We start from the raw sequence: 24831 nt of genomic DNA, 5'->3' as shown, positions 1-24831 counted from the left end.
GAAAGCACTTGACCTGCAGCAGTGCGGCCTCACCAGTGAAGGAGCAAAGGCTCTACTAAAGGCCCTTGAAACCAACAGAACTCTGCTCATTCTGGATATAAGAAAAAATCTGCTTGTTGGTATGTGGTCACTTTTTTTAAATTGATAAACACATAGCAAAACAAAAAGAATTTGTTCAGGTATTGACAGTTTTTTAAAACTTAATGTGTTTAACTTTCCTCATCATATCCAGTTGGCCCTTGAACAACGTGGGTTTAGGGGTGTCGACCCCTACGCAGTTGAAGATCTGGGTATAAGTTTATAGTCAGTGGTTCCACATCTGTGGATTCAACCAACCTTGGATCATGTAGGACGATAGTACCTATTTATTGAAAACTATGCGTGTGTCAGTGGACCCGTGAGGTTCAAACCCATGTTGTTCAAGCTTCAAATGTACTTTTCTAGTGTTGCACTTCCCTTATGTTTTTAGCAGCTACTGTACTAATTAAAGTGAATTATACTTGTCAATTTTTCTTATCTCTACTCTGAATAGAGGTGAACCTAGATACTAAGGCTGCTTCCACCAAGACCATTCTTTCTTTCCTTTGCAACCTCTGAATTCTTGCCAGGAGTACTTTATTCATTTGTCAGATTCACAAGTAATTTTGTAATCATCTTCTGTGTGCCAGATACGGGTTTACGGACTAGGGATAAAGCAGTGAACCAGACAGACAAAAGTCTTGCCCTCACGGAGCTTACATTCTAGTGAAGGAGATCAGATAGAAATGAGTAAACAGATAAGTCATATAACTTTAGAGAGTAGGAAGTGCAAAAGTATCTTAATGTAAGGAGAGTGAGGGAGAGCAGGTAGGACTCCATTGGATAGGTTTGTTAGGGGACAGCTTCACTGGAGAAGTGGCATTTGAACGGAGACCTGAATGAAGAGAGGAGCAAGCCATGGAAGATGTGGAGTAAGCACATTCCAGGACAAGGAGGCAATGAGTATGTAGGCATGTAGGTGGGTGGAGTATTTAAGGAAAAGCAAGGAGGCCAATCTGGGCAGAGTACCGAGTGAAGAAGAGTGTGGTAGGACATGAGGTCAAGGAGCTAGCCAGGGGTCTGCTCTTGTAAAGTCTTGAAGGCCAGAGTAAAGCTGTGGATTATTCTAAATGAGTAGAGGGGTTTGAACTGGAAAAAGGCATGATCCAAATCGTATCTGAATAAGGTGACCTGGTATAGAGAAGGGACTTGGGAGGATAAAGAAGAGGAACAGGGGTCTTCCCTGGTGGCGCAGTGGTTGAGAATCCGCCTGCCGATGCAGGGGACGCGGGTTCGTGCCCCGGTCCGGGAAGATCCCACATGCCGCGGAGCGACTGGGCCCGTGAGCCATGGCCGCTGAGCCTGCGCGTCCGGAGCCTGTGCTCCGCAACGGGAGAGGCCACAACAGTGAGAGGCCCGTGTACCGCAAAAAAAAAAAAAAAAAGAAAAAAGAAGAGGAACAGGGAGACCAGTTAGGAGACTATCACAGTGCTCCAAATAAGAGATGTTTATGGCCTAGGTTAGGTTGGAAGTTTGCAGCAAGTGAAAAGTGGTTGAATTCAGGTTGTGTTTTGAGGGTGTAGCTATCAAGACCTGCAGATAGATGTGAGGTATGAAGGAAATAGTAACACGGAGACAAGTCGTTGATGATTATGTGTGCAACTGGGTAGTATCCCTTAGAAGAAGGGGGCTGATGGGAGGAGCAGCTTTTGAGGGAATATCAGGACTTGGTTTGTTATCTTAGATGCCCTGGTTTGATATCTTAGATGCTCTTTAGGTATCTAAGCGTCTGGATGGTGCTCAGACTGTACTTTGTATCCAAAGGTATCCAAAGCCACTTTAGATGCAAAATGTTTCAAGTTGACCTTTGCTGCTGCCAAAATAGTAGCCACTGTGGGCAGTCTGCAAGATGGCATCTTAGGTTTCTGAGGAAGAAATTAGAATACACAAAGGGGGAAATAAGTGTATAATTATATAATGTAGATTTCATATTTAAATGTATGGGAAAAGCAATAATTAGTTGCCTTTTGGTTTTAAATGGAAAGAGCCACTCATTGGAAAATAATTACTCTAATTTCAATTCATTTTACTTTAGGTCATTCTGTGATGAAAACAGTTACCAAACAAGTTCTCCAGATGGAAGGAATGCCAAGTCAGAGGTATATAACATGTTTCAGTTCTCTCGGAAGAATTTCTCTTTAATGGCTTGGTTTTCTTTCTTTCTTTTTTTTTTTTTTTTTGCGGTACGCGGGCCTCTCACTGTTGTGGCCTCTCCCGTTGCGGAGCACAGGCTCCGGACGCACAGGCCCAGCGGCCATGGCCCACGGGCCCAGCCGCTCTGCGGCATATGGGATCCTCCCAGACCGGGGCACGAACCCGCATCCCCTGCATCGGCAGGCGGACTCTCAACCACTGCGCCACCAGGGAGGCCCTTCTTTCTTTCTTAAAAGAAAATTATCAAGGTACTTTCTGCCATCTTAAAACTAAGATTTGAGTCAAATCAAATGGCTTTTCTGTTTTTGAAAATGTTGTGTGATGCTTTAATTTAGGTTCCCAGATATGCAGATTGAAAACCTTTTAACTTTTTATTTTCTGTAACATATTATCGTTAGTCACAAATAGTCTTTTTTTTTTGGTGATAAGAATGAATAGCAGGAGCAGCATTTGTGAAACCAAATCTAATGAAACTGACTCTTTTTTGTGAGTAAATTTGAATTTTGAAACAGCAAAACAATAAGGTTTAATAAAAAGCATATTGTTTATGTTTATGATCTGCCAATTTCCCAGAAAGAGTTTTGTGGTGACTTTAGTTATATACCAGATACATTAAAATCACCAGTGGACAACACATCTTTTATTCAGGTGCCCTCTGAAAGTTTTAAAACTTTGTTGACTTCATATCACTGAACGGTCCACTTTAAAATGGTTAAAATTATAAATTTTCTGTTTTGTGTCGTTTACCACAAATTTAAAAAAATGTGTTGTTTGAAGATTTTTGGGTTTTATTTTTTTTTTTTTTAATTTTCTCTTCCTGCTGTCTATACACATAATTCCACATAGCTTCAATATAATTTGCCATTCTTTTCATACTAAATTTAAATTCTGTGATTCATAGTTATACTTTCTAACATTGCATTCACAAGGTTTCATTGAGTTGGTCAAGTTTTGAAATTGGTGAAAAATTGGAAATAACCTCAAACTATTGTAAACATCTTCATAAATACAGCTTTTTTTTTCTAATTAAAGTTGTATGTTTTTGATTCTCTATTCATCAACTTGCTTGGACAATAGTGTATTAAATAAGTTGTTAAGAGTGTTTATGAAGTCAAAAAAAGCTTATGATCGTCTGCCCATTGTTATTTCAAGAGAGTGATATTTTAATAATCAAATAGTACATTCAAAGAAGTTAAGATTTGTGATATCACACTAATATTATTATTAAAAATTTATATCATATGTAAAGCATTCTTAAAATAGCTACATTGACTTTTGCTATGATATTAGAAATGGATAGATATATAAATAAAACATGTATATGTAAAACATATTAGGAATTCTGTAAAATTAGTACAGAATAATAGGGCATCATGGAATGAGAACAGTTAAACATTTTTTTTTAGTTAGCATGATTAAACAAAGTGGAAATGTAACTGAAGTATACAAGCTCATTGAGCTCTTTTAAGAGTAATTTTATTTCCTGGGCTTTTTTTTGTATTTGCCTCAGTTATTTGGAGACATAGAGGTAAGCCAAATCAGTATCTGGGTATATACCTAGATCCAGGTGAGTATAGGGGTGAAATAATGGTGTGAATTGTGTCACATTTATATTGTACTTATGTATGCCTAATAAAAGATGGGAACTTTTATTAGAAATTTTTTAATCTCCTAACAAGAAAAGTGTAATTTAAAAAAATTTTAATACATATATATATATATATTTGTGTGTGTGTGTGTGTGTGTGTGTGTGTGTGTGTGGTACGCGGGCCTCTCACTGTTGTGGCCTCTCCCGTTGCGGAGCACAGGCTCCGGACGCGCAGGCTCAGCGGCCATGGCTCACGGGCCCAGTTGCTCCACGGCATGTGGGATCTTCCCGGACCGGGGCACGAACCTGTGTCCCCTGCATAGGCAGGTGGACTCTCAACCACTGCGCCACCACGGAAGCCCTCCTATATATTTTTAAGAGGCATGTAAATCACACAGGATCCTGTGGTGATTATCAATAAGCTACACTCTATGAAATATTTGTCCTGTATTACCGCATACAGTCCATTTTACCCTGCATCCTAATGCTGCTAAAATATAGTAGAAAGCAGCAGCATAGGACAGGGAGATCAGCTTGGTGCTTTGCGATGACCTAGAGGGGTGGGATAGGGAGGGTGGGAGGGAGGCTCAAGAGGGTGGGATATGGGGAAATGGGTATGCATATGGCTGATTCGCTTTGTTGTGTAACAGAAACTAACACAGAATTGTGAAGCAATTATACTCCAATCAAGATCTATTAAAATAAATAAATAAAATAACATAAAATACAGTAGCTTTGAAGGATAAATATAACCATTTTAACCTATGATGTTTGTTTTCAGTAAATTCAAATTAAATATTTAAATGTGAATTTTAATATATGGCTTGTTCTAAGTAAAATATTAACACGTAGGTCTAGTTTTTGCAACCAAATGTTTCCTATAAAGATACTTGCCTCTTTACTACTGAAATATAGGGTAAGTCTCCACATTTCACTCTTTCATCCAGTGGGTTTCATTTGTTTTTTTGTGTGTTTTCTATATGAAATCAAAGGAGCAGTGAAGGTTGACAGGCTTATAGGAGGGTAAAATTGACTCACCTACCCCCCAGCAACTTGCAGCCTTATAACTTGTATTGTTTTTCCATAGAAAAATTCATCTTAAATTTAACTTTTGGTCTACTTCTGAAGATTCTGTTGGGCAGAAGTCATGGGTGTATCTGTGTTTCTGTGTCCTTGAGATTCAGAAATGCCAAAGGTGTTCTAAGATTCAGGAAACTTGAGTGTTTCTGCATGATACATAAAATGTATCATACTTTGGGATTTTTTTTAAACTTTATTTTTGCATTTCTGCACATCTCAATACTTTTGTTTTAGTTAAAATAACTTGTTACTGTAGAGAACTTATATTTTTTTAAAATGCTGGGTTTTGTAAAACCTTTGTACAAAACCGATCCTCTTTTTAATGGGCTTGGCATCATTGTCAAGTGCCTTTTTGATTCCTTTCGACGTGTGCACGTGTGACAGTTGCTCTGTAGACCTTTGGTGCATCTTGATTCCTTGTTTTCATGCTTTGTCAAATGTAGTCTTGGCCGCAAAGAAGCCTGTAAGTAATGGAAGGAAACACTCTGCTGGTCAAGAATGTTACCCTCCTGAAGCGCTACCACCTGGAGTGTCTGGTTTCCGGCCATTGTGTCCTGCAGAAAGTGCAAAAAGCAACAGGTAACCTGTTTGCATTCCCTGTCTTTTTCAGTCATTTAGAATTCTTTATTTTGGAACTTGTATTATGTGGGTGGTCTCTGGTGCTTTGTGTAGAGGAAAAAAGGTAACTCACACATGGCTTCTGCCTAATGAGCGCTCTAAGGAAGAAAAATTAAAAGTAATTGGGAGTTTCAAGTTGTTTCTCAAGTGTCACAACAGAGGTAACTCCGTGGGAGTCTTGAGGAGACTAAAATGATCACCAATTGTGCATGTGAGAAAAGTTTCATTAAAGGCAGGTGTAGTTGAGCGAAGCCCTACAGCACAGAAGTAGGAATTTGGATACGTACGAATGGGAAAAAAGACATTTTAGGCATGGGAAATAGTTTAATGCAGAATGGATGGAAAATATGCATTAGACCTCTTCTAAATCAACTGGCTTATTAACTCAGTAAATCAGATTTAGTGAGTCAAACTAGCATTACCTTATTTCTTATCCAGGGGATAGCTGTTCATAGTAATTTTTGTCACAGAACAGTAAAATGGTTGAATTATAGCTTTAGGCTTGCTAAGTGAAATAGATGGCTCTAGATGATCTTCAGGTGACTTACTTGGTAGTAATCAGGAAATTGGGGATTAACAATTGCTTAAGAAAACAAAGAGAATTGATTTTAAATAGTGCTTGAAGTAGTTACTGTGTAAAATATCTGTTCAGTTGCTCATGTTAAATGGATGTTTCTAATCCCCACTGGACAACCGACTACTTTTTTGCAAATGGTAATGTGAATTGCTGTTGTATAAACTATAGTGTTGAATCCCCAGTGTTTGCACTTGAGTTTCACAGCTCTGTGGTTTCCTATCTTCTTGCTGAGACACTTAATCGCAGGTCCATCCTCGTCACACAGGGTGGTAAATTAGAGAACGATTAATATCACCATTTAAAGAAGAGAGACTGAAATCTCAACCATCCTGAACACAGGAGCTGAAGGGGCCTCTCAGCAGTTCAGAGAGTGATTACCAAGCCAGTAGGCTGAATTCTGTTCTGTTTTCTCCGTAGCAGAGCCCTCCAGGTCCTTGTTTTGAGCTTATTTATTTTTATACACAATTCTATATGGATACTGTTCATACTACTAAATAGTTGTATTAACTGGGTTTAACTGGTGATGTATTTACATGAAGATCTAACTTCGTTTTGTTGTTATCTTTTTAGGGGCTTTCCATTCATCAAAGCTCGTGATGTATGTAATCAGTTGGTGGTGTGTAGCTATCATATTTATGATATATAGGGCTTGAATTCGGAAAGGTGGATGGTCATTCTTGCTTTTTAAACTGACAGAGCCTTCCAAGAAGCATTTCCCTCTCTGAAATAAATCCATGTAAAACATGTTTGGTCGCTCTCCCAATGCAACTGTGTAGTTGTGTGGATTTGGCACACAACGGGCAGCCTTGTGGTGATGTCTGTAAACAAGGAATCCTGTTTTCCAGTCCGCAAATCAGCTGTTACCCAGTGAGACGAACTTGACTGCCATTTCTGACCCCTCACATGGAGCTGTCATACTCAAGAATGTTCACATGTTTTCAAGAAACGTTGTTTGCGGGCTATATGTACAGATTCCTGATCTGAAAGCCAATATACAGCAATATCTCCCAAACCTCTGCTCTCTCACCAAGGCCACACACATTCCCTCGCTTATGGCCTCGTGGCAAGCGAATACTGTCAGTATCAGATTCTCCTTCCCAGTGGTCTTGGGAGACTGCATAGTGGCTCTGTGAAAGGCACCACTGCTGAGGTTGAGAGAAGAGCATCTTGGGTGTCAGTCCTGGCCTTGCATTCCCAGAGAGAGGGGTGTGCACCTCGTTCTCCTGTTAGGGTTTTCCTATGCTGCAGGGTTTGCTGCTTGTTGTCAAAATGATGTCCTAGTGACTTGTCTTCTTCGTGGTTATATAATCCCAGCACACTTCTTTATGATCTGTAAACTTTTATGGGGTTGTGGCCAGGTCAGTTTTTAAATGTTTGGAAATGTCCTATTGAACAACATTGCAGTGGCAGTGAAGCTTGCTGGGAGAATTGTTGCCCTAGTTTTGGCTTAAGGGTGGTGAGAAGATGAAATTTTTGATGGGTCAGTTTTAGTTGTGTATGTGTATGTGATTTATTTTTTTTAATTCTAATGTCTATTATTCACAGCTTAGATATGTTGACTTCCTGATTATTCATCAGTCCCTTTACTGATGTATTTTCCTCTGAAAAACTACATTTTCTTCCAGACTGTTTTTGTCTGATGGTGAAGAATAAATTTTTCATTTGCAGTATAAAATTGATTTGAGAAAAAATGTTTACCTTGGATCTTCACTTGGCTTCTGTGAAAGAAACGTAATAAAATAATATGGGCAATTCCCATTACTAATCCTAACCACGTACAACAGAGGTCTGTACAGTAACATAGCAAAAATAAGTTACTGTACTTTTACTTAGTCATTGCCTGTTTTACACTAAAGAGCAGTGAGAGACATTTATAAATAATGATACCTCAGATCACTTTTGTTAAATGTCCTCTAATATTTGGATATTTGGTATCTGGCTTGTGTTGTCTTTTATGCAATCTTGTCTTCTTTCTTTGCACTTTAGTTTAACAACTCTATGGTTTCCTATCTTCCTGTGACACTCAGGTCCATCAGAATTTCCTGTGACGGTGACAGTAGGGAGTCCTTCCTCCTCAGAAATCGAAGAGGTCGATGATTCCTCAGAACGTGTTCAGGAGGAGCCAGAGAAAATCCATTTGAAACAAGAAGTATTGCAGGTACAAAGTTATCACTTTAAAGCTATAGAGAAGATTATTTTTCAAACGGAAGGCTGATTGCAACACAGCACAGCTTGTGTGAGGGTTCTGTTTTCTCATGCCATCTGCATTGTATCCCCTTGAATGATTCCTTAAGCTTAGACCAAGGTGAATGGTGGACATTTGAACTCTAAGAAATTAAAATCAAAACATGTTGTTAGTAATATATTTTCCTTTCCTTAGAACCTTAGTATATTAGATTTAGGGAGAACCTTAGTGATCATAAGATAAGGAAATTGAGTTCTGAATGAATACAGTCAGCTGATTCAGTGCTCTTGTTTTACAGATGAGAAAATGGACAGTTCTAGTTGAACTCTCTTTTTATAAGAGGAAAATATGGCCTCATTTTAAATAAAAGTAAAGTTGAAAAAAGTTTTGATGTTGATAGTCTCCTTTCCTAAAATCAAAAATATCAAGAAGCTACATTCTATTACCAAATCATCCTGACCTCTAATGTCATTCCTTACTTTTGTTTGTATGGACAGAAAAGAAAAATTGATTTTTATAAGAAATTTTTACACCTCAAAATTAATATATTTATTTTATTTCAACTTTAATGCAGAGCTGAACATTTCTAGTAAATAAAGGAACACCATTTGTGGGGGACCTTGTTTTTGTGCTACAAAGTCCATGTTTAATTTTTTAAAATTATTTAGTATGATTTTCTCTTCATATGAAACATGACACTTGACAGGTTTCAGAACTATTTATCCCATTATTGTACGACTACGGGAATTACTCTTTGATTTTCAAAAGAGAAAGTTAGATTTTTATTTTTTAATTAAAATTAATGATAATATAGAGAAATTTTAAGAAAAGAACTTAGAAAATTATGAAATGTTAGAGTAGGAGAAATCTATAGTTCCTGTAGAGTTACTCCCTTTCGTTTTATAAATGAGCACCTACAATTTGTAGAACGTAAGTGGTTTATTAGTAAATGGCAGAGTATGACAAGACCCTAGAGCATCCAACCTGCATTCCTTGTTATTTTAGATGTGGTGTATTCATTTCCTTCACGAATAGACCACAAGATTGTATTTGTAAAAGCAGTAATAGACACTGGGGAAGTCCAAGAAGTTTAAACACTGGGACCACAGAATAGCAGATTCAGAATGCACTGAGATCTTTTAGCTCTTCTCTGTTTTGTTGTGTTTTTTTTTTTTGCGGTATGTGGGCCTCTCACTGTTGTGGCCTCTCCCGTCGAGGAGCACAGGCTCCGGACGCGCAGGCTCAACGGCCATGGCTCATGGGCCCAGCCGCTCCGCGGCATGTGGGATCCTCCCAGACCGGGACACAAACCCGTGTCCCCTGCATCGGCAGGCGGACTCCCAACCACTGCGCCACCAGGGAAGTCCTCTTCTCTGTTTTGACAAGACACTACAGTGATGGTATCAAAGTGTTTAAGTATATATGCCCACAACAATCAAGAGATTTCAACATAGTTTTGAAAGACAGAAGACAGGTGGAAGAGTATGAAACTGAAGCAGTAGAACAGAGGAAAAGCATCACCTAGAATATGCACAGGGACCACGTGCAACTGAGGAGGATTCTGACCCCACCTGAAAAAGTAGCCCCATGCTCAGGTGCGCATGTAGGAGAGAGGGTGGAGTTAGTTAAAAGTGTGACTGAGATAGGGGAGCTCATTGAAGGGTTGTGTTTGGAGGAGTGGACTCCCAGCCCCGCCCTCACCCTCCTGAAATGAGATGATTTCATTTTGAAAATAGTGAAACTGGCGAGAACTGGGGCAGCTAGTATGAGTTTTTACACCCTAGAAAACTGTGTTTGGGGGAGATCCTGTTACAGTTACTGCCCGCTTCTTCCTTCATAAGAAGCCAATCAATCGTTGACTTCAGGGAGCTTCCTGCGCTCATTCTTAAATAGAAAATAAGTGTCATTTGCCTGTTGAGTAAAGCTTACAACATGAGAGAGGGGGAAAGAGTGCAAACATATCCTAGTAGGACCAGGGACAATTTAGGGAACAGAATAATTTAAGAAAAAACCCTAATTAGTATCCTGAGAGAGGTTTAGAAAGAGCTAGCAACTATAAAATAAGACAAGGGTATTAATGAAAAGGAGAATGGTCAGAAAGCAAGAGAGTTCTCCTGGAAATGAAAATATGGGTGCTGAAATAAATTCAGTAGGAATTTAAAAAATTTCTCAGTATATAAGAAAGAAAGACACAATGGAAAATGTGATAGAAATATGTTAGAGAGGCTGCATCTGGGAGATCCCACATGTTACTATTAGAAACTCCAGACCCAGAAAAACAATGGAGGGAAGCTGTCAAAGGGCAACAAAATTCCCCACAGCTGAAAGTAGACATCAGGCCTCAGATTGAAAATAGTTACGCAAGATGAGCAAGAATAGACTCATACCTAGGCACCCTTCATTGTGAAACTTTCAAATACTGAAAAAATAAATTAAAATAGAATAAAATACTGAGAGGATACATCCATTCCAGAGAGAAAAATACTGGTCACCTAAAAAAAAAGGTTAAAATCTGACTTTATCATACTTGTCATGAGCACCATGGATCCTGGAAGGCATTAGAAAGATACCTCCAAAGTTTTTCAGGCACATAATTTTCACCCTAGGGGTTTGTATCCAGCCAAACTATCAGTCATACGTGGAAGCTGAAGAAGATATTTTGTACCCAAAGAAATTTGAAAAATTGACCTCCTGTGCTACACCTTAAGCTATTTATAGACATAATCCAGCAAAATGAGGCAATAAACCAAGAAGGAAGGTAATAGGGGATTCAGTGCAGATTGCAGCTAGTCTAGAGTGGAGAGGCTTCTATTGATTGTGTGATTGAGAGCTTAGAAACACCTTGAGGCATATTGTACTTACTAGGTGTTAGGCACTGTTGGAAGGGAGGAGGGAGAGGAAGAGGAGAAGGAACTTGAACTCCAGAGGAGAAAAGGCTATACGGACATAAACCTGAAGCACACTGAACTATGGTTGATTTTTAACCTAGTATTGGTGAGGAAGGGAAGAATCCACTTCAACTTGACACTATAGATGTCCCCCTTTTCAGTGACACACAGGGGTAATGACCACGTATCTAATTTGTTGTCCAAACCAGAACTTGTCCAAACTCCTTACACTTCAATAGTGTAAGGAGGCGCTCTAATGCTGTAACATCAGGACAACAGGTATAAACTGGAACAGCCAAAGGCGGCTTGGGGTATGTGGTCACCCTGCACAAGGGCAGTGACACTGGCACAGTATGGAACGAGGTGTAGTCTATACACAGAGACACAGTACATCTGCAGTGGGCAATATTAATTTCATTGTAATAATGGCAATACTGTCTTGGTTTGCAGCTTTTATTGTCAACGTGCATGTAATCACAAATAACTAAAGTAAACTATACTTAGTATGTATTAGTATTAACTTGGTATGTACTGAAATGTATTGTGTACTAGTATGTACTTAGTATATATTAGGCTCTAAGTGTTTTTGCATATATTAACTCATTTAATCCTCTGAATAGCCTTATGAGGTTGGTGCTAATATCATTCCCACTTTTGAGAACAGGAAGCTAAGACAGGGAAGGAACTTGCCCAGGCTGTACCTAATTTAAGGTTGGATCGAGGCTTTGAGTTTAGGCTCTCTGCCTGTTCTCTTAAACCTTACTCCGTACTGACTCTCAAATAACAGAAGACTTAACTGCACATAGAACAGAATATAAATTTCAACTTTGACAACATAACAGCTAGGTTTGGAAGGTAGACAGAAGGTAGAAAAAAGGGAAGATGCTATGAATGTCCTCATTTTACAAAGCGTGACGTTGAGAGAGTTTCTAGTTGATCAACAATGTAGGTTTTTAAGTATATCACTACAAGTGAAAGAGATCATGAGCAGTGGAATAACTCATGATGACATAACTTTACTGAGCAGTGTGGACATAGGAAAGAGTGTAGAGGAAGTAAACGCTTATTAGTAAGTTAGAAAGTGAACAGATAATGCCTCCAATTTAGTGAGAAAATAGTCATGGAAGAGTATTACTTGGAAATGGAGAAGAATTCAAAATAACAATAGTTGGACCTCCCTGATGGTGCAGTGGTTAAGAAACTGCCTGCCAAGGCAGGGGACACGGGTTTGAGCCCTGGTCCGGGAAGATCCCACATGCCACGGAGCAGCGAAGCCCGTGCACCAGAACTACGGAGCCTGTGCTCTAGAGCCCGTGAACCACAACTACTGAGCCCATGTGCCACAACTACTGAAGCCTGCGCGCCTAGATCCTGTGCTTCATAACAAGAGAAGCCACCGCAATGAAGAGTAGCCCCCGCTCGCCGCAACTAGAGAAAACCTGCACTGCACGCAGCAACGAAGACCCAATACAGCCAAAAGTAAATAATAATAATAAAATAATAAAAAATAACAATAGTTGACGTAAACCTCATAAAAAAGGAAATCCATACAGCCAGTAAACACAGAAAAGTGTACGACTTCATTAAGTAACAAGTGAAAAGTGAGTCAAAACCAAGGAAACTACATGTCAATCAGATTGACAAATACATAAATAAAAAGTCTGGTAGTATCAGGTATTGTAGACCTGAAGTACTATGGGAATCTTCTACCCTGTTTATACTGGAGTATAAATCGACACAACTACTTTGGAAAGCATTTAGCCCTCTCCGTCAACTGAAGGTATATAAAAGAGGCACTCTAATGCTGTAACATCAGGACAACAGGTATAAACTGGAACACCCCAAGGCGCCTTGGGGTATGTGGTCACCCTGCACAAGGGCAGTGACACTGGCACAGTATGGAACGAGGTGTAGTCAGCAGCCCTCACCCCTGCCCTATGTAAATGCACCAGAATAATGGGTACAGCAGGATTCCTGTCCATGATTTGCATTAGCACAAACTGAAAACAAACCAAATGTCCATTAAGAGTCAAAAATTAAATAAATGATGTGTATTTGTACAGTGGGAAAACTCTCCAGCAATAAAATTGAATGAACTAGAGCTACAGGCAGCAATGTGGATGAATTTTTTAAACCAATGTTGAGAGAAAGAAATAAGATAGAAAAGACTTCATATACTATGATCCTGTACATAAAGTTAGATGTTGACACAACTAAACTCTTTTGTTAGGGATGCATGCAGGTTAAAGGAAATGACTGTCAAGAAGTGAGGTTGGTGTTTAACCGGGAAGAGGGAAGGAGCTTGTGATGAGAAAAGGATATGGGGGGTTTTTGCGATGCTGACAAGTATCAATACTTTCAGCTTCGAGTAGTGCTTATGTAAGTATTCTCTTTTTATTTGTCACATTGACAGTTTTGTTCTGTGCACTTCTCAGTACACATATCGTATTTTACAATTAAAAACTGCGTAAAGAATCGGTCGATTCTTGAGTGCTGGATGTGGGAGTGGGATGAGACCGTTTCATTTGAAGCCCTTCACTACTGTTTGCATTCGCATGTTCATTCATTCAGCATTAATTGCACATATTCTATGTACCAAGCACTCTTCTAATTTTATATGTGTTTTAACTCATGTAATTCTCACAAGAGCTCTGTAATATGGGAGCTTATCTCCATTTTATAGATGAGGAAGTTGAGGCCTAGAGTTATACAACTTGTCCAAGGTTATGTAGCTAATGGGTAGTGCCAGGCCCATTTGCCTCAGAGAATCTGAATATTTACAATATAATCTAAAAGAGAAATTTAATGACTAATTATAAGCAAAAAAATTGCACATTAAAGAAGATGACAAGTTTTCATCTATCCAGTTAGAGAAAAACACACAGTCTGTCTTTCACACACGTACATCTTATATGTATGTGTGTGGCAGGGATTCTCCTTATTAAGCAATTATTTATTGACCGTCTACGTTGTGCTAGGCACAGGTGCTGGGGATAAACCTTAATAAAATACACCCCCTATCTTCAAATAACTTGCACTCTCAGTGAGGAAGTAAGCCAACAGTTATAGTAGAGGTTATATACCAAGTGATACATCGCTGATGGCAGTGTAAAATCTCAGAAATCGTTTGGAAAGAAGTCTGGAGATAGGTACCTCAGAGCCTTAAAAATGTTCATTTGCTTTGATCTCAAACTCATTTTTATGGATTTATTGTAAGAATGTTATTCTCAATATGGAAAAAAGCCTTCATGCATAAAAACGGTTATTTTGTCTGATAATATTGAAAAGTTGGAAAGAATTTAAATGTGTAAAATGGTTAACCAGTAAACCCACTCAGTGGAATATTTTGTAGCCCACACAAAAAAATCAAGGTTATGAATCCCCTGATTATAGGAGAAATGATTGATTTCAATGTTAAATGGAGAAAAGTTGAACATAAAATTTGATATCCAATATGATGGGAGCTTTGTCCCAGAAAAATCACCCTAGCCGGTGTACAGAAGGGTGGAATGGAGAGCAGATGGCAGGAAGGAAAATTATTCCAAAGCCTTATCATTAGTCTTATTTAAGTAATAGAATATCAAGCAATTTTACTTTCTAACTTTTTTGGTTCCATATTTCCATGTAAGGGACATGAATTCTGAATACTTTGTAGGAGGAGGGTACACTTTTTCACAAAAATTGAACACTGTGTTCTAATTCCCTCCATTAGAGGGAGAAACTGTTGCATGTAATTGCACTTTGATGTGCTATCTAGAACCAGTCAGGAATTTTAGTCTACCCTCCTCTGACCGTGCTGAGGGTTTTTTGTTTGTTTGTTTATTTGTTTAGAATTTCTTTGAAATCAGTTTTAGAAGATTGATTAAACCATTATATTAAAAGTAGAGGAATTTTGCAATTTTTTTCCCTTTTTCCTCATTGAAAACTTGACTGGGTTTGGTAATGAAACATTAAAGAATTTGAAGTTCTTAGACTCTCAATTTTTTAAACATGTTCTGAATATAAAAATATATGTTCATTGAGCAAATGTTTGAAAACAATGAACAACTTCTTGAAGGAAATAAAAGCCACCTCTGCATGTACACACACCTAATCTGCTCTTTTGTCTTAAAAAAGTATCCGAAATATTTTGCCATGTCACTAACTACTCTTCTACATCAGAGAATTTGATTAAGCTTATGCATCATCTCCCAGGAAAAACGCACAGATATATTTTGAATGTAGCACTCCTGAAGCCCATTCATGAACTCTGGTTGAGACCTCTTGTCATTCTTAGTGGCTTCATAACGCATTCCTTCAGACGATGAGCTGTTTTTATTTAAACCAGTCCCAATTCAGAGGCTCTTAGCTTTCTTCTAGGGTTTGGTTATAACCAATCTTATGACATCATGTTGGTAGATAAATCTTTGCCCACATCTTTGATTTCCTTAGGGTAAACTCCTGATGTAGGATTGTTGTTAGGTACCAAAAGCTACTCTCCAGAAAGTGATACCAGCTCCTCTCCCAATGATGGCAGGTAATAGAGTTCCTCACTCTTTTTGTTCAAAGCAGTTAACATGTATAAATATACCTTACTGTTTTCATAAGTATAGGTATTATGATTGTTTATCACTGCATAAGAAACCAGCCCAAAACAGTGGCCTAAAACAATGACAATCATTTATTTTGTTCACGAACCTGGAGGTTGAGTAGAATATTAATTCTTTTACTACACTCTTACTGACTGAAAACAATACCTGTTTGACTAGCTCAGAGTTCTGTAGGTCAGAAGTCCAGGCACAGCGTGACTGGGCTTCCTGCTCAGATATACACGGGAACATGTGGGTTCCCTCCTGAGAGTGTTAAAGCACGTGAAATTTAAGTGTAAGATATTGAGCCCCAAACATTGGATGTTCACCATAGTTTGTGTGGGCCACAGAGCTGAAATCAAGATGTCAGTCTGGCTGTGTTAGCGTCCAGAGGCTCTGGGAAAGAATGCCTACAGGCTTCTTCCGGCTTGTTGGCATAATTCAGATTCTGCAGTTGCAGGACAGAGGTCCCCATTTCCTTGCTGGCTGTCAGTCGGGGGAGAGTTTCAGCTCCTAGAGGCCTCTCGCTTGCCTTCTCTGCCGCAGCATTGGACTTCTTCAGAGCCAGCAATGGAGAGTCTCCCTTTTGTCCCTTTTGTACTTCAATTCAGGAAGAGTTCAGGTCCTTTTCATGGGGTGCCTGAGTAGGCCACATCCACCTAAAATAATCTCCCTATCTTAAAAGATCAACTGATTTTGAACCTTAATTCCATGTGCAAAATCCCTTCACTACAGCACCTACATTTAGAGTTTGATTGGATAAGTAGAAGGTTTGTGTACTTCAGTAAGTGGTCATCTTGGGGGCTCTGTCAGAATTCTGCCTATTGCAAGCAGTGTCCCCACTTCAAGGACCGAAGTGTCTTAGTTCCTAAAACTCCTAAGATAGTTTATCAGTGTTCATTTTATTTCAGTGACCTTGGTGAAGGGAAGACTACCACTTCCGTGAGCAGGAATGGCAGCCAGCTTCCTGAGTCCACAGTGTGGCTCTGCTACTTAGTGGTGTGACCTTGGCTGTGCTGCTCTACTTACTCTACTTCTCTGCCTCTGTTTCCCTCATCTGTAAAATAACATGGAGTTAGTGATCGTTCTTTCCTCGTACGATTTTTTTAATAAATTTATTTTATTTATCTATTTTTGGCTGCGCTGGGTGTTTGATATTGCTCACGGGCTTTCTCTGCTTACGTCGAGCGGCGGCTACACTTCGTAGTGGTGTGCGGGCTTCTCATTGCGGTGGTTTCTCTTTTTGCAGAGCACGGGCTCTAGGCGCGCAGGCTTCAGTAGTTGTGGCACGCGGGCTCAGTAGTTGTGGCACGTGGGTTCTAGAGCGTAGGCTCAGTAGTCGTGACGCACAGGCTTAGTTGTTCTGAGGCATGTGGGTTCTTCCTGGACTAGGGCTCGAACCCGTGTCCCCTGCACTGGCAAGCGGATTCTTAACCACTGTGCCAGTAGGGAAGCCCCCTCTTAGGGTTTTGATGATTCGATTATTTAATACCCAGGGAACTCCAGGAACAGTGCTTGACTGTAAATTGCTTTAAAAGTGATTACTTTTTTATTATTTTTTATTTTATTATTTTTTTAAAGTTTTTTTGGGGGGGGCAATTTATTTTTATTTATTTATTTATTTATTTATTTATTTATGGCTGTGTTGGGTCTTCGTTTCTGTACTAGGGCTTTCTCTAGTTGCAGCAAGCGGGGGCCACTCTTCATCACGGTGCGCGGGCCTCTCACTATCGCGGCCTCTCTTGTTGTGGAGCACAGGTTCCACACACGCAGGCTCAGTAGTTGTGGCACACGGGCTTAGTTGCTCCGTGGCATGTGGGATCCTCCCAGACCAGGGCTCGAACCCGTGTCCCCTGCATTGGCAGGCAGATTCCGAACCACTGTGCCACCAGGAAAGCCCCAGTGATTACTTTTTTAAAACATGCTTTTGAATCTGCAATTATGCAATTCAGGTATGCTAAGCAGGTTCGTTAATAGGACTTCCTGCTATAAAGAGACCCACAAATAAAAATAGAATTTTTCTTTCTTGGTCGTAACTTCTTATTTCTGACTTACTATGTTATATGCATATGCCTTTTATGGTGGCCTGCCACAAATTTATGTTGGAAAGAGTGGAATTTAAATAAATCTTTGCAAATTTGATAGATTTTGATCATTCATTTCACTGGCATGGTATGATATGACCAGTAGCAGACTAAAATCTGAGTTCACTTCTGGCTCTGCCCATAAATCCTGATGAGACCAATAGCTGGAAAGGCTTTTGGTTATTATACTATGAATTAGTTATAATATTGACTCTGTTTGCTTAGGAAACCCTGGAGGAGTGCCTAAAGCAGTTAAAGGAGGAAAGAGTAATAAGACTGAAGGCTGATAGACGAGTCAGTGAGGTAAACACGTTTCATCTGCTTTTGAGAGTGTTTTGGTTTTATTTTGATTTGATTTTAAGCCATATACACATATTTTGTAAGCTTTAAAACTGTAATATGTTGCAAATTGGTGGTATCATATGGACTTTTGCGTTTACTGGTATTTAGTGATCATATGATCTATATTCCAGAAAGCATGTTTTTAAAGATGTGAAAATCTGGTTTTGTGTATGTGTGTGTGTGTGTGTGCTTTTATATGACATTAGCTTATTTCCTGTTCATGATTCTTTGATGCAAGAAGGCACTTTCTGTGCATGTATTGTATATACAGTAACATAAAAGACATGATGAGACTCTCCTGGCAATGAATTAGGAAAGTGAATCATTTAAATAAATTTAAGATATTGGAAAACTTCTAAGAATGCAATGAAAGATAAAAATATATACTATGAGAATTACATAAGGTAATGTGCATGAAAGCAGGGCATAATCTAAAAAGTTCTATCTAAATATAATTTATCACAGGGTGAGTGTAGGGAGGAATTTTTGAAAGTGCATCCATTGGATTGGCAGACACTCATTCAATAAATGTTGAGCACCTGCTCATGTAAGGCAAAAGGGGCATCATGAACATTAACGGCCTTTCTGAGAAATACGAGAGTTGAGCTTACAGGGGGTTTTAAGTGCGTAGATGCTGAGCGGAAGGGGAAGAGTGCACGGGGGTGAATATGTTCAAGAAGCCAAAGAAAATATTGGTGATCGTACATTTAATAAATTGGGTTGGGTATGATTTAGGACTTTTAAACGTAAGCATTAGATATTTTATTCACTAAAGTTAATTCTTAACATTCAGCAGAGTTGAAATATGTTTTGTTCAAATCAGATTCTATAATTCACTTTCTAATTTAAGGGAAACTTAAAGCAGGTCATTTTCTAATGTGGAATGAGGCTCCATTATGAATTGAACCAGTTAGAAATGTGATCTTTTGTGAAAGATCATTAATAAAACGGTAACTTTGGTTTATTTATATACCACCTAAGTGTTATATAGGAAACTTTGTTGGGTGCCTGTGGGTTTTGGTTATTATGTAATATGGTCTCTGTCTTTACTGGCGGAGGGTTACATTAATTATAAATTAATTCCATTTTGAGTGTTTTAGTTTTGTACCTTGAAACTAGGCAAGACTACTTTTTGTTTGTTTTTTGTTTTGGGGGGGGTTTTTTGCGGTATGTTAGCATCTCACTGTTGTGGCCTCTCCCGTTGCGGAGCGCAGGCTCCAGACACACAGGCTCAGCGGCCATGGCTCACGGGCCCAGCCGCTACGCAGCATGTGGGATCTTCCCAGAGTGGGGCACGAACCCGTGTCCCCTGCATCGGCAGGCGGACTCGCAACCACTGCGCCACCAGGGAAGCCCAAGGCAAGACTACTTTTGATGACAATGAGAAAAAATCATGTCAGACGTTTTCAGTCTTCTTGTATAGCTGGAACATGAAAATGCCCAGTTAAGAAACACAACTTTCTCTTTGTCTGAAGCCCTTCATGCCCACTCATTGACAAGCATGATCCTGGATGATGAAGGTGTTTGGGGCAGCACTGAGAATTCTTTTCAGAAGTTCCATGCTTTCCTGGTTCTCCTTAAAGATGCTGGGTTAGTTCATTTCTCTTCATGGCATTCTTCTCTTTGCGACTCTAATGGTAGTTTGCTGAGGAACTGGAGCAATTTTCATCACTTACGTGGCTATATTTAGCCAAATTTAGTGTAATTATAGGTAATATAGTTGACATTTTAAAATGAGGAATTAAATTTTTTAAGAAATGCATATAGGGAAGCCTGCTTTGGTAGAGTGGGGAGCCCAGTATAAAAGAGTAACCTGTAGACAGAGTAATTAGTAGGTATAGTTGTTTTGTAAAGACTAAATTAAAGGCAGTTTTCATTGAAAATAGTCGGGAATGCATAAGAATTTTCCTATCTTTCACTTCTTTTGCTTGTTTGATAAGTTTGAATTAAAGTTATCTTTGCCTTAGACATAAAAATGATTATTAATCTGCAGGGGAGATAAAGGTCAGTGGTTCTCAACCGGGAGCAATTTTGCTGAAAGAGGGAAGTGGAGATTGATAGTTGATGGAGTGGTGTTTTGTCAGTGAATGAATTGGTGTTGGTGTTGGGAAGGAAGGAACAAACACATTCTTGGAAACTGGAGGAAAGGTGGTAAAGAAGTGTAGGAATGGAGGTGTGACAGGCAGTGGACAGGGTGCATGGAACATATTGAAGCTTCTAGTGAGACAGTGGGATGTCTCCTAGAGGATGAATCTGGAAAGGGCTGAGGATTTGGGGGAGATAGAGGCTTGTAGTCTGGAGTAGGATGTTAGCTTTTAAGATTTTAGAAGTAGGGCTTCCCTGGTGGCGGGGTGGTTGAGAGTCCGCCTGCCGATGCAGGGGCTACGGGTTCGTGCCCAGGTCTGGGAGGATCCCGCATGGCGCGGAGCGGCTGTGCCCGTGAGCCATGGCCGCTGAGCCTGCGCGTCCGGAGCCTGTGCTCCGCAATGGGAGAGGCCACAGGAGTGAAAGGCCCGTGTACCGCAAAAAAAAAAAAAAAAGATTTTAGAAGTATTTCATGATTGTAAGTCTGGGGAAATCTAAACTGCTCTTCTGTGATTATAATAACCTTTGTCTTTTCTCCTTTCCTCCTCTCGTCTAGGCTTGGGCAGTTGGCCACAATGGCTGGTATAGATCAGTCAGATTTTCATTTACTAGGTCGTCCCCAGATGAATTCTACTGTTAGTAGTCCACCTAAAGAAGAAAAGAAGGCACTTGAAGAAGGAAAATCAGAATCAAAACAGGGTGCCCCATAACAAATGCAAAATAGCCAAGTAAATGGACAGAACAGCACTTAATGATTCTAAGAGTGATTAGCAAAAAGGAAATGACCAAGTCAGGGAGAAAACAATAATGATCAGTCTCTAATAATTCACATGCTCGGGAGCTAGAAGACTCTGGAGTCCTTTCCAAATCTGAGATTAGTAAATGTGTGCCCATTTCATGATACTGTACTTTTGTAAATAAGGAGACTGGAAGTTCTTGAGAAAATTTATGAGTTAAAGCAAACTGTCCTTAATGAAGAAAGAAGACATTAGAGAAAATATTCCAGATTTTAAATTCTATAAATGTCTATTCTGTTCATATTTTATCTAGGTTTCTATTTGTATGCAGTCAGCTTACAATGAAGGAACACTAATGAAGGTACACATACTGATATAATTTTTAAAATAAGTAATCCAGACATAGCTAATAGGTAACATATTAGAGTGACTCACCTGGTTATGGGAATGGGAGGGGAAAACCTGTCAGCTTTTCCTCCAGCCTTACTTGGAGCCCCCATCAGCCCATCTCAGAGTGGTCTTGGGAACTGACAGCTTGAGAACACAGTCTGGTCACAAACTATATACGGTTTACATGTGCCTGGAGGATAGAAAAGACATTAATTATCCTACAGAATAGGGTTTTATTTTTAGTGAGGGAAAGGAAATGGGTAATAACTACCCCAATCACCAAAGTCTGAAAACGTAGCGGACATAGCCTTGGATATAGCTAGGTTAAGCTGAGAATCACTTGGCAAGATATAATTACAAAAAAAACTGGCTCTGAAATCTTCTGATTCATCAATTGACTGTGTTAATAATAAGATTACAGAGTAACATCGAAGTTTTGAACTCTACTTTTTAATGGTTGGCTTTGTTCATCACTGAATTTTTGTCTTGTCTTTTGTCTTCCCCTCCACTTTCCGAAAATTACAGGTGATGCTAGGATTCCTTTGCCTCTCGACTCCTTCCGTGTCCCAGCGTCTACTCAGGAGGCCTTAGAAACTTCCAAAGACAACCTGGGGGTCCCAGTCACAGAGCAGCGGCAGGAGTCTTTTGAAAATTTCATTGCTAGAACATGTTCTCCTTCAGCAGACGTCATTTCTGGAACTGGAAGTCAAAGAAAAGAAGAAGAATTATCTAGAAATAGCAGGTCTTCTTCAGAGAAAATGAGCAAAGCAGGTGAATAGACCAAAAACTACTCTGCTAAGAAACAACCTGGGAAGGACCTGCATTCCTGCTCTGACTCACCTGTAAAGCAGAAAAGCAAAGGAATTGGGCAAAATAATTCTTTGGTTAATAAACCAATTAAAAGTGAGTCTTCGAAAAAACACATTTCTGTTAAGAAAGAGAGTAGAATAATGACTGTGTCATCAAAGACAACTAAAAGTAAACTCAGTCTACTAGAACAGTCTGAAAGTGATACTCTTGGATCTGATTGTGAATTTCAAGAAAGCATCCATACTCTATCACGCCTAACATAGGTCTAAATCTTTTAAAATTATGTTTTTGCCTCCAAATTTTCATAAATTACTTATGTTTTTATTATAGCATATGGTGTTTTCAGTTACTTGACTGGAAGCCATTAGAGAAAGATTTTTTTATCTATACTTTTTTATTATAATGAAAGTTTGGGTGTACTTTTCCTTGTAACACTTTGCACCATTCATTCAGCTAGTGTTTACTGAGGGCTTCTTATGTACAGTACTTTTCTGGGTGCTGTTGCTTTCAGCAGTGAACAAAATAAAGCCTTTACTCTCCTGGAACTAGCACTCTGTGGTGGGAGAGAACATAAACAACAAAGCAGGCTAAGGGTTAAAAAGAGATGGGAATAATAAATGGAATAGTTTTACCATTTGGTTAAACATCAAACTATTATATAAATCACACGGCCAGAAGCCATTGACATATTTTAATTCATAATAACCAGAGAGCCTCAAACATTTACCAAGGCACTTAACCGTGTTTATGGATTACAGCAACGCTCTGAGGTAGGGAAATCTTACCATCCCCATTTTATAGATGAACAGTCTGAGGAGACATTATGTGAGTTGCCCAGAATTACACAGCTATAAGTAAGTGGGAAGTTGCAATGTGACCCGAACCCATGCTCTTTTTTTTTTTTTTAATGTATGGACTTTATTATCTTTCATTTGTTTCTGATTTATGTGAATTTTTTCTTTAAAGATTTTTTCTGCTGTCAACCATTTTTAAAGTGTTTATTGCATTTGTTACAGTATTGCTTCTGTTTTATATTTTGGTTTTTTGGCCTCAAGGCATGTGGGATCTTAGCTCCCCGACCAGGGATTGAACCCTCACCCCCTCCTTTGGAAGGCAAAGTCTTAACCACTGGACCACCAGGGAAGTTCCCCTTATGTGACTATTTTTCTGGCAATTTTTTTAAATTTTATTTTTTATTGACATACACTTGAATTACAGTGTTGTGTTAATTACTGCTGTACAGGAAAGTGACTCAGTTACACATTTATGTACATTCTTTTTCATATTCTTTTCCATTACGGTTTATCACAGGATATAGAATATAGTTCCCTGTGCTCTACAGTAGGAACTTTTTGGGTTTTTTTAAATACATGCACTTTTTAAAAATAAATGCATGTATGTATTTATTTTTGGCTGTGTTTGGCCTTTGTTGCTGCACGCGGGCTTCCTCTAGTTGAGGTGCACATGCTTCTCATTGTGGTGGCTTCTCTTGTTGCAGAGCACGGGCTCTAGGTGCCTGGACTTCAGTAGTTGTGACATCCGGCTTAGTTGCTCTCTGGCATGTGGGATCTTCCCGGACCAGGGCTTGAACCCATGTCCCCTGCATTGGCAGGCGTATTCTTAACCACTGCGCCACCAGGGAAGTCCCATGTAGGACCTTTTTGTTTATCCATCCTGTATATACACCAGTTTGCATCTGCTAATCCCAAACTCCCAATCCAACCCTCTCCCACCGCCTCCTCCTTGGCAACCGCCAGTCTATTCTCTATGTCCCTGTTTATGTTTCTGTTCACACATAGGCTGTAACCAGTCTCTTAATTACTTTGTTATCCTGTTCCCTTGTTAAGAAGGGTTTAAGGAAGGCACTGAGAGAGAAGCCAGTGACCAGTATAAGTGCAAAAACAGTGGGGCTGTCAGAAAGCACACCTGTCTCCTTTCCCCATCGTGAGCAGAATTTTTAAATGGCAGAGTATGTGAGAGTATGTGATGACACATCTCTGGATTAAATTATGTCTCCCTGGTAAAACATGTACACGTAAGTCTTTAGTTCAATCAGAGTGAAAGGTGAGATCAGAGAAAAGCTGGAGTGTCAGATTTCTTGTAGAAGGTCCTGCCTGATTGTTACTAAGAGGGCTACTACAGTACTAGTTAGTTCATTAGCCATGGGTTGAGTGTTAGAGGAGTGAAACAATGAGCAAGATGTAGTGTTGGCCCTCTAGCAGTGGAGTGAGAGGGGAAGACGCACAGCAGATGTCTCATCCTGCACGTGACCTGCTGTGACGGGCATATTCAGGGCGTTTAGTCAGTGTTTGTGGAAGAAGAGGGGGAGCCGTGAGGCAAAGAAAAGTCATCAAAAGAGGCAGTCCCTAAGCTAAGTCTTAAAGGACTCGTGAGAAACTGGTGAGTCAGCCGGTGAAAGGCAAGGATACTCAAGGCAGAGTGGACAGCGGAAGTCCAGAGCCTTGAGTGTCCGAGGGGTGTGTTACAGAGCCACAGGCACAGGCTCTGGAGGATCAGTGCAGTGTCCCCAGGCAGCGGCAAGTGCCCCTAAAGGAGGCAGCGAGGAGGAGGAGAGCAGGTCTTAAGCATCCATGTGCGTGGAGCTGGTTTCCTCAGAAAATAGCTAAGAATGGAAAGGACAAGTTCG

The 24831-nt window shown here is 39.6% G+C and overlaps 1 protein-coding gene and 1 pseudogene across 2 annotated transcripts in view; one reads left to right on the top strand and one right to left on the bottom strand.

Annotated features, from left to right (window-relative positions):
• The window catches only part of LOC308610914 (centrosomal protein of 78 kDa-like), a 558473-nt pseudogene that overhangs the window by 252562 nt on the left and 281080 nt on the right, over positions 1–24831 (bottom strand). The gene's annotated exons all lie outside the window — the stretch shown is intronic.
• On the top strand, positions 2084–13641 carry LOC308610930 (uncharacterized protein). The gene is made up of 4 exons (XM_081259912.1): positions 2084–2177; positions 5344–5479; positions 8123–8253; positions 13399–13641. Exons 2-4 carry the CDS (start codon positions 5371–5373, stop codon positions 13474–13476), a joined length of 318 nt encoding a protein of 105 aa, XP_081116038.1. The 5' UTR covers positions 2084–2177; positions 5344–5370; the 3' UTR covers positions 13477–13641.

The sequence above is a fragment of the Mesoplodon bidens genome (genome assembly GCF_964165515.1).
Source record: "Mesoplodon bidens genome assembly, contig: HAP1_SCAFFOLD_96, whole genome shotgun sequence".
NCBI classification, from domain to species: Eukaryota; Metazoa; Chordata; class Mammalia; order Artiodactyla; family Ziphiidae; genus Mesoplodon; species Mesoplodon bidens.
Note: the sequence above shows the minus strand (reverse complement) of the source record. Positions and strands in the feature narration are given on the sequence as shown.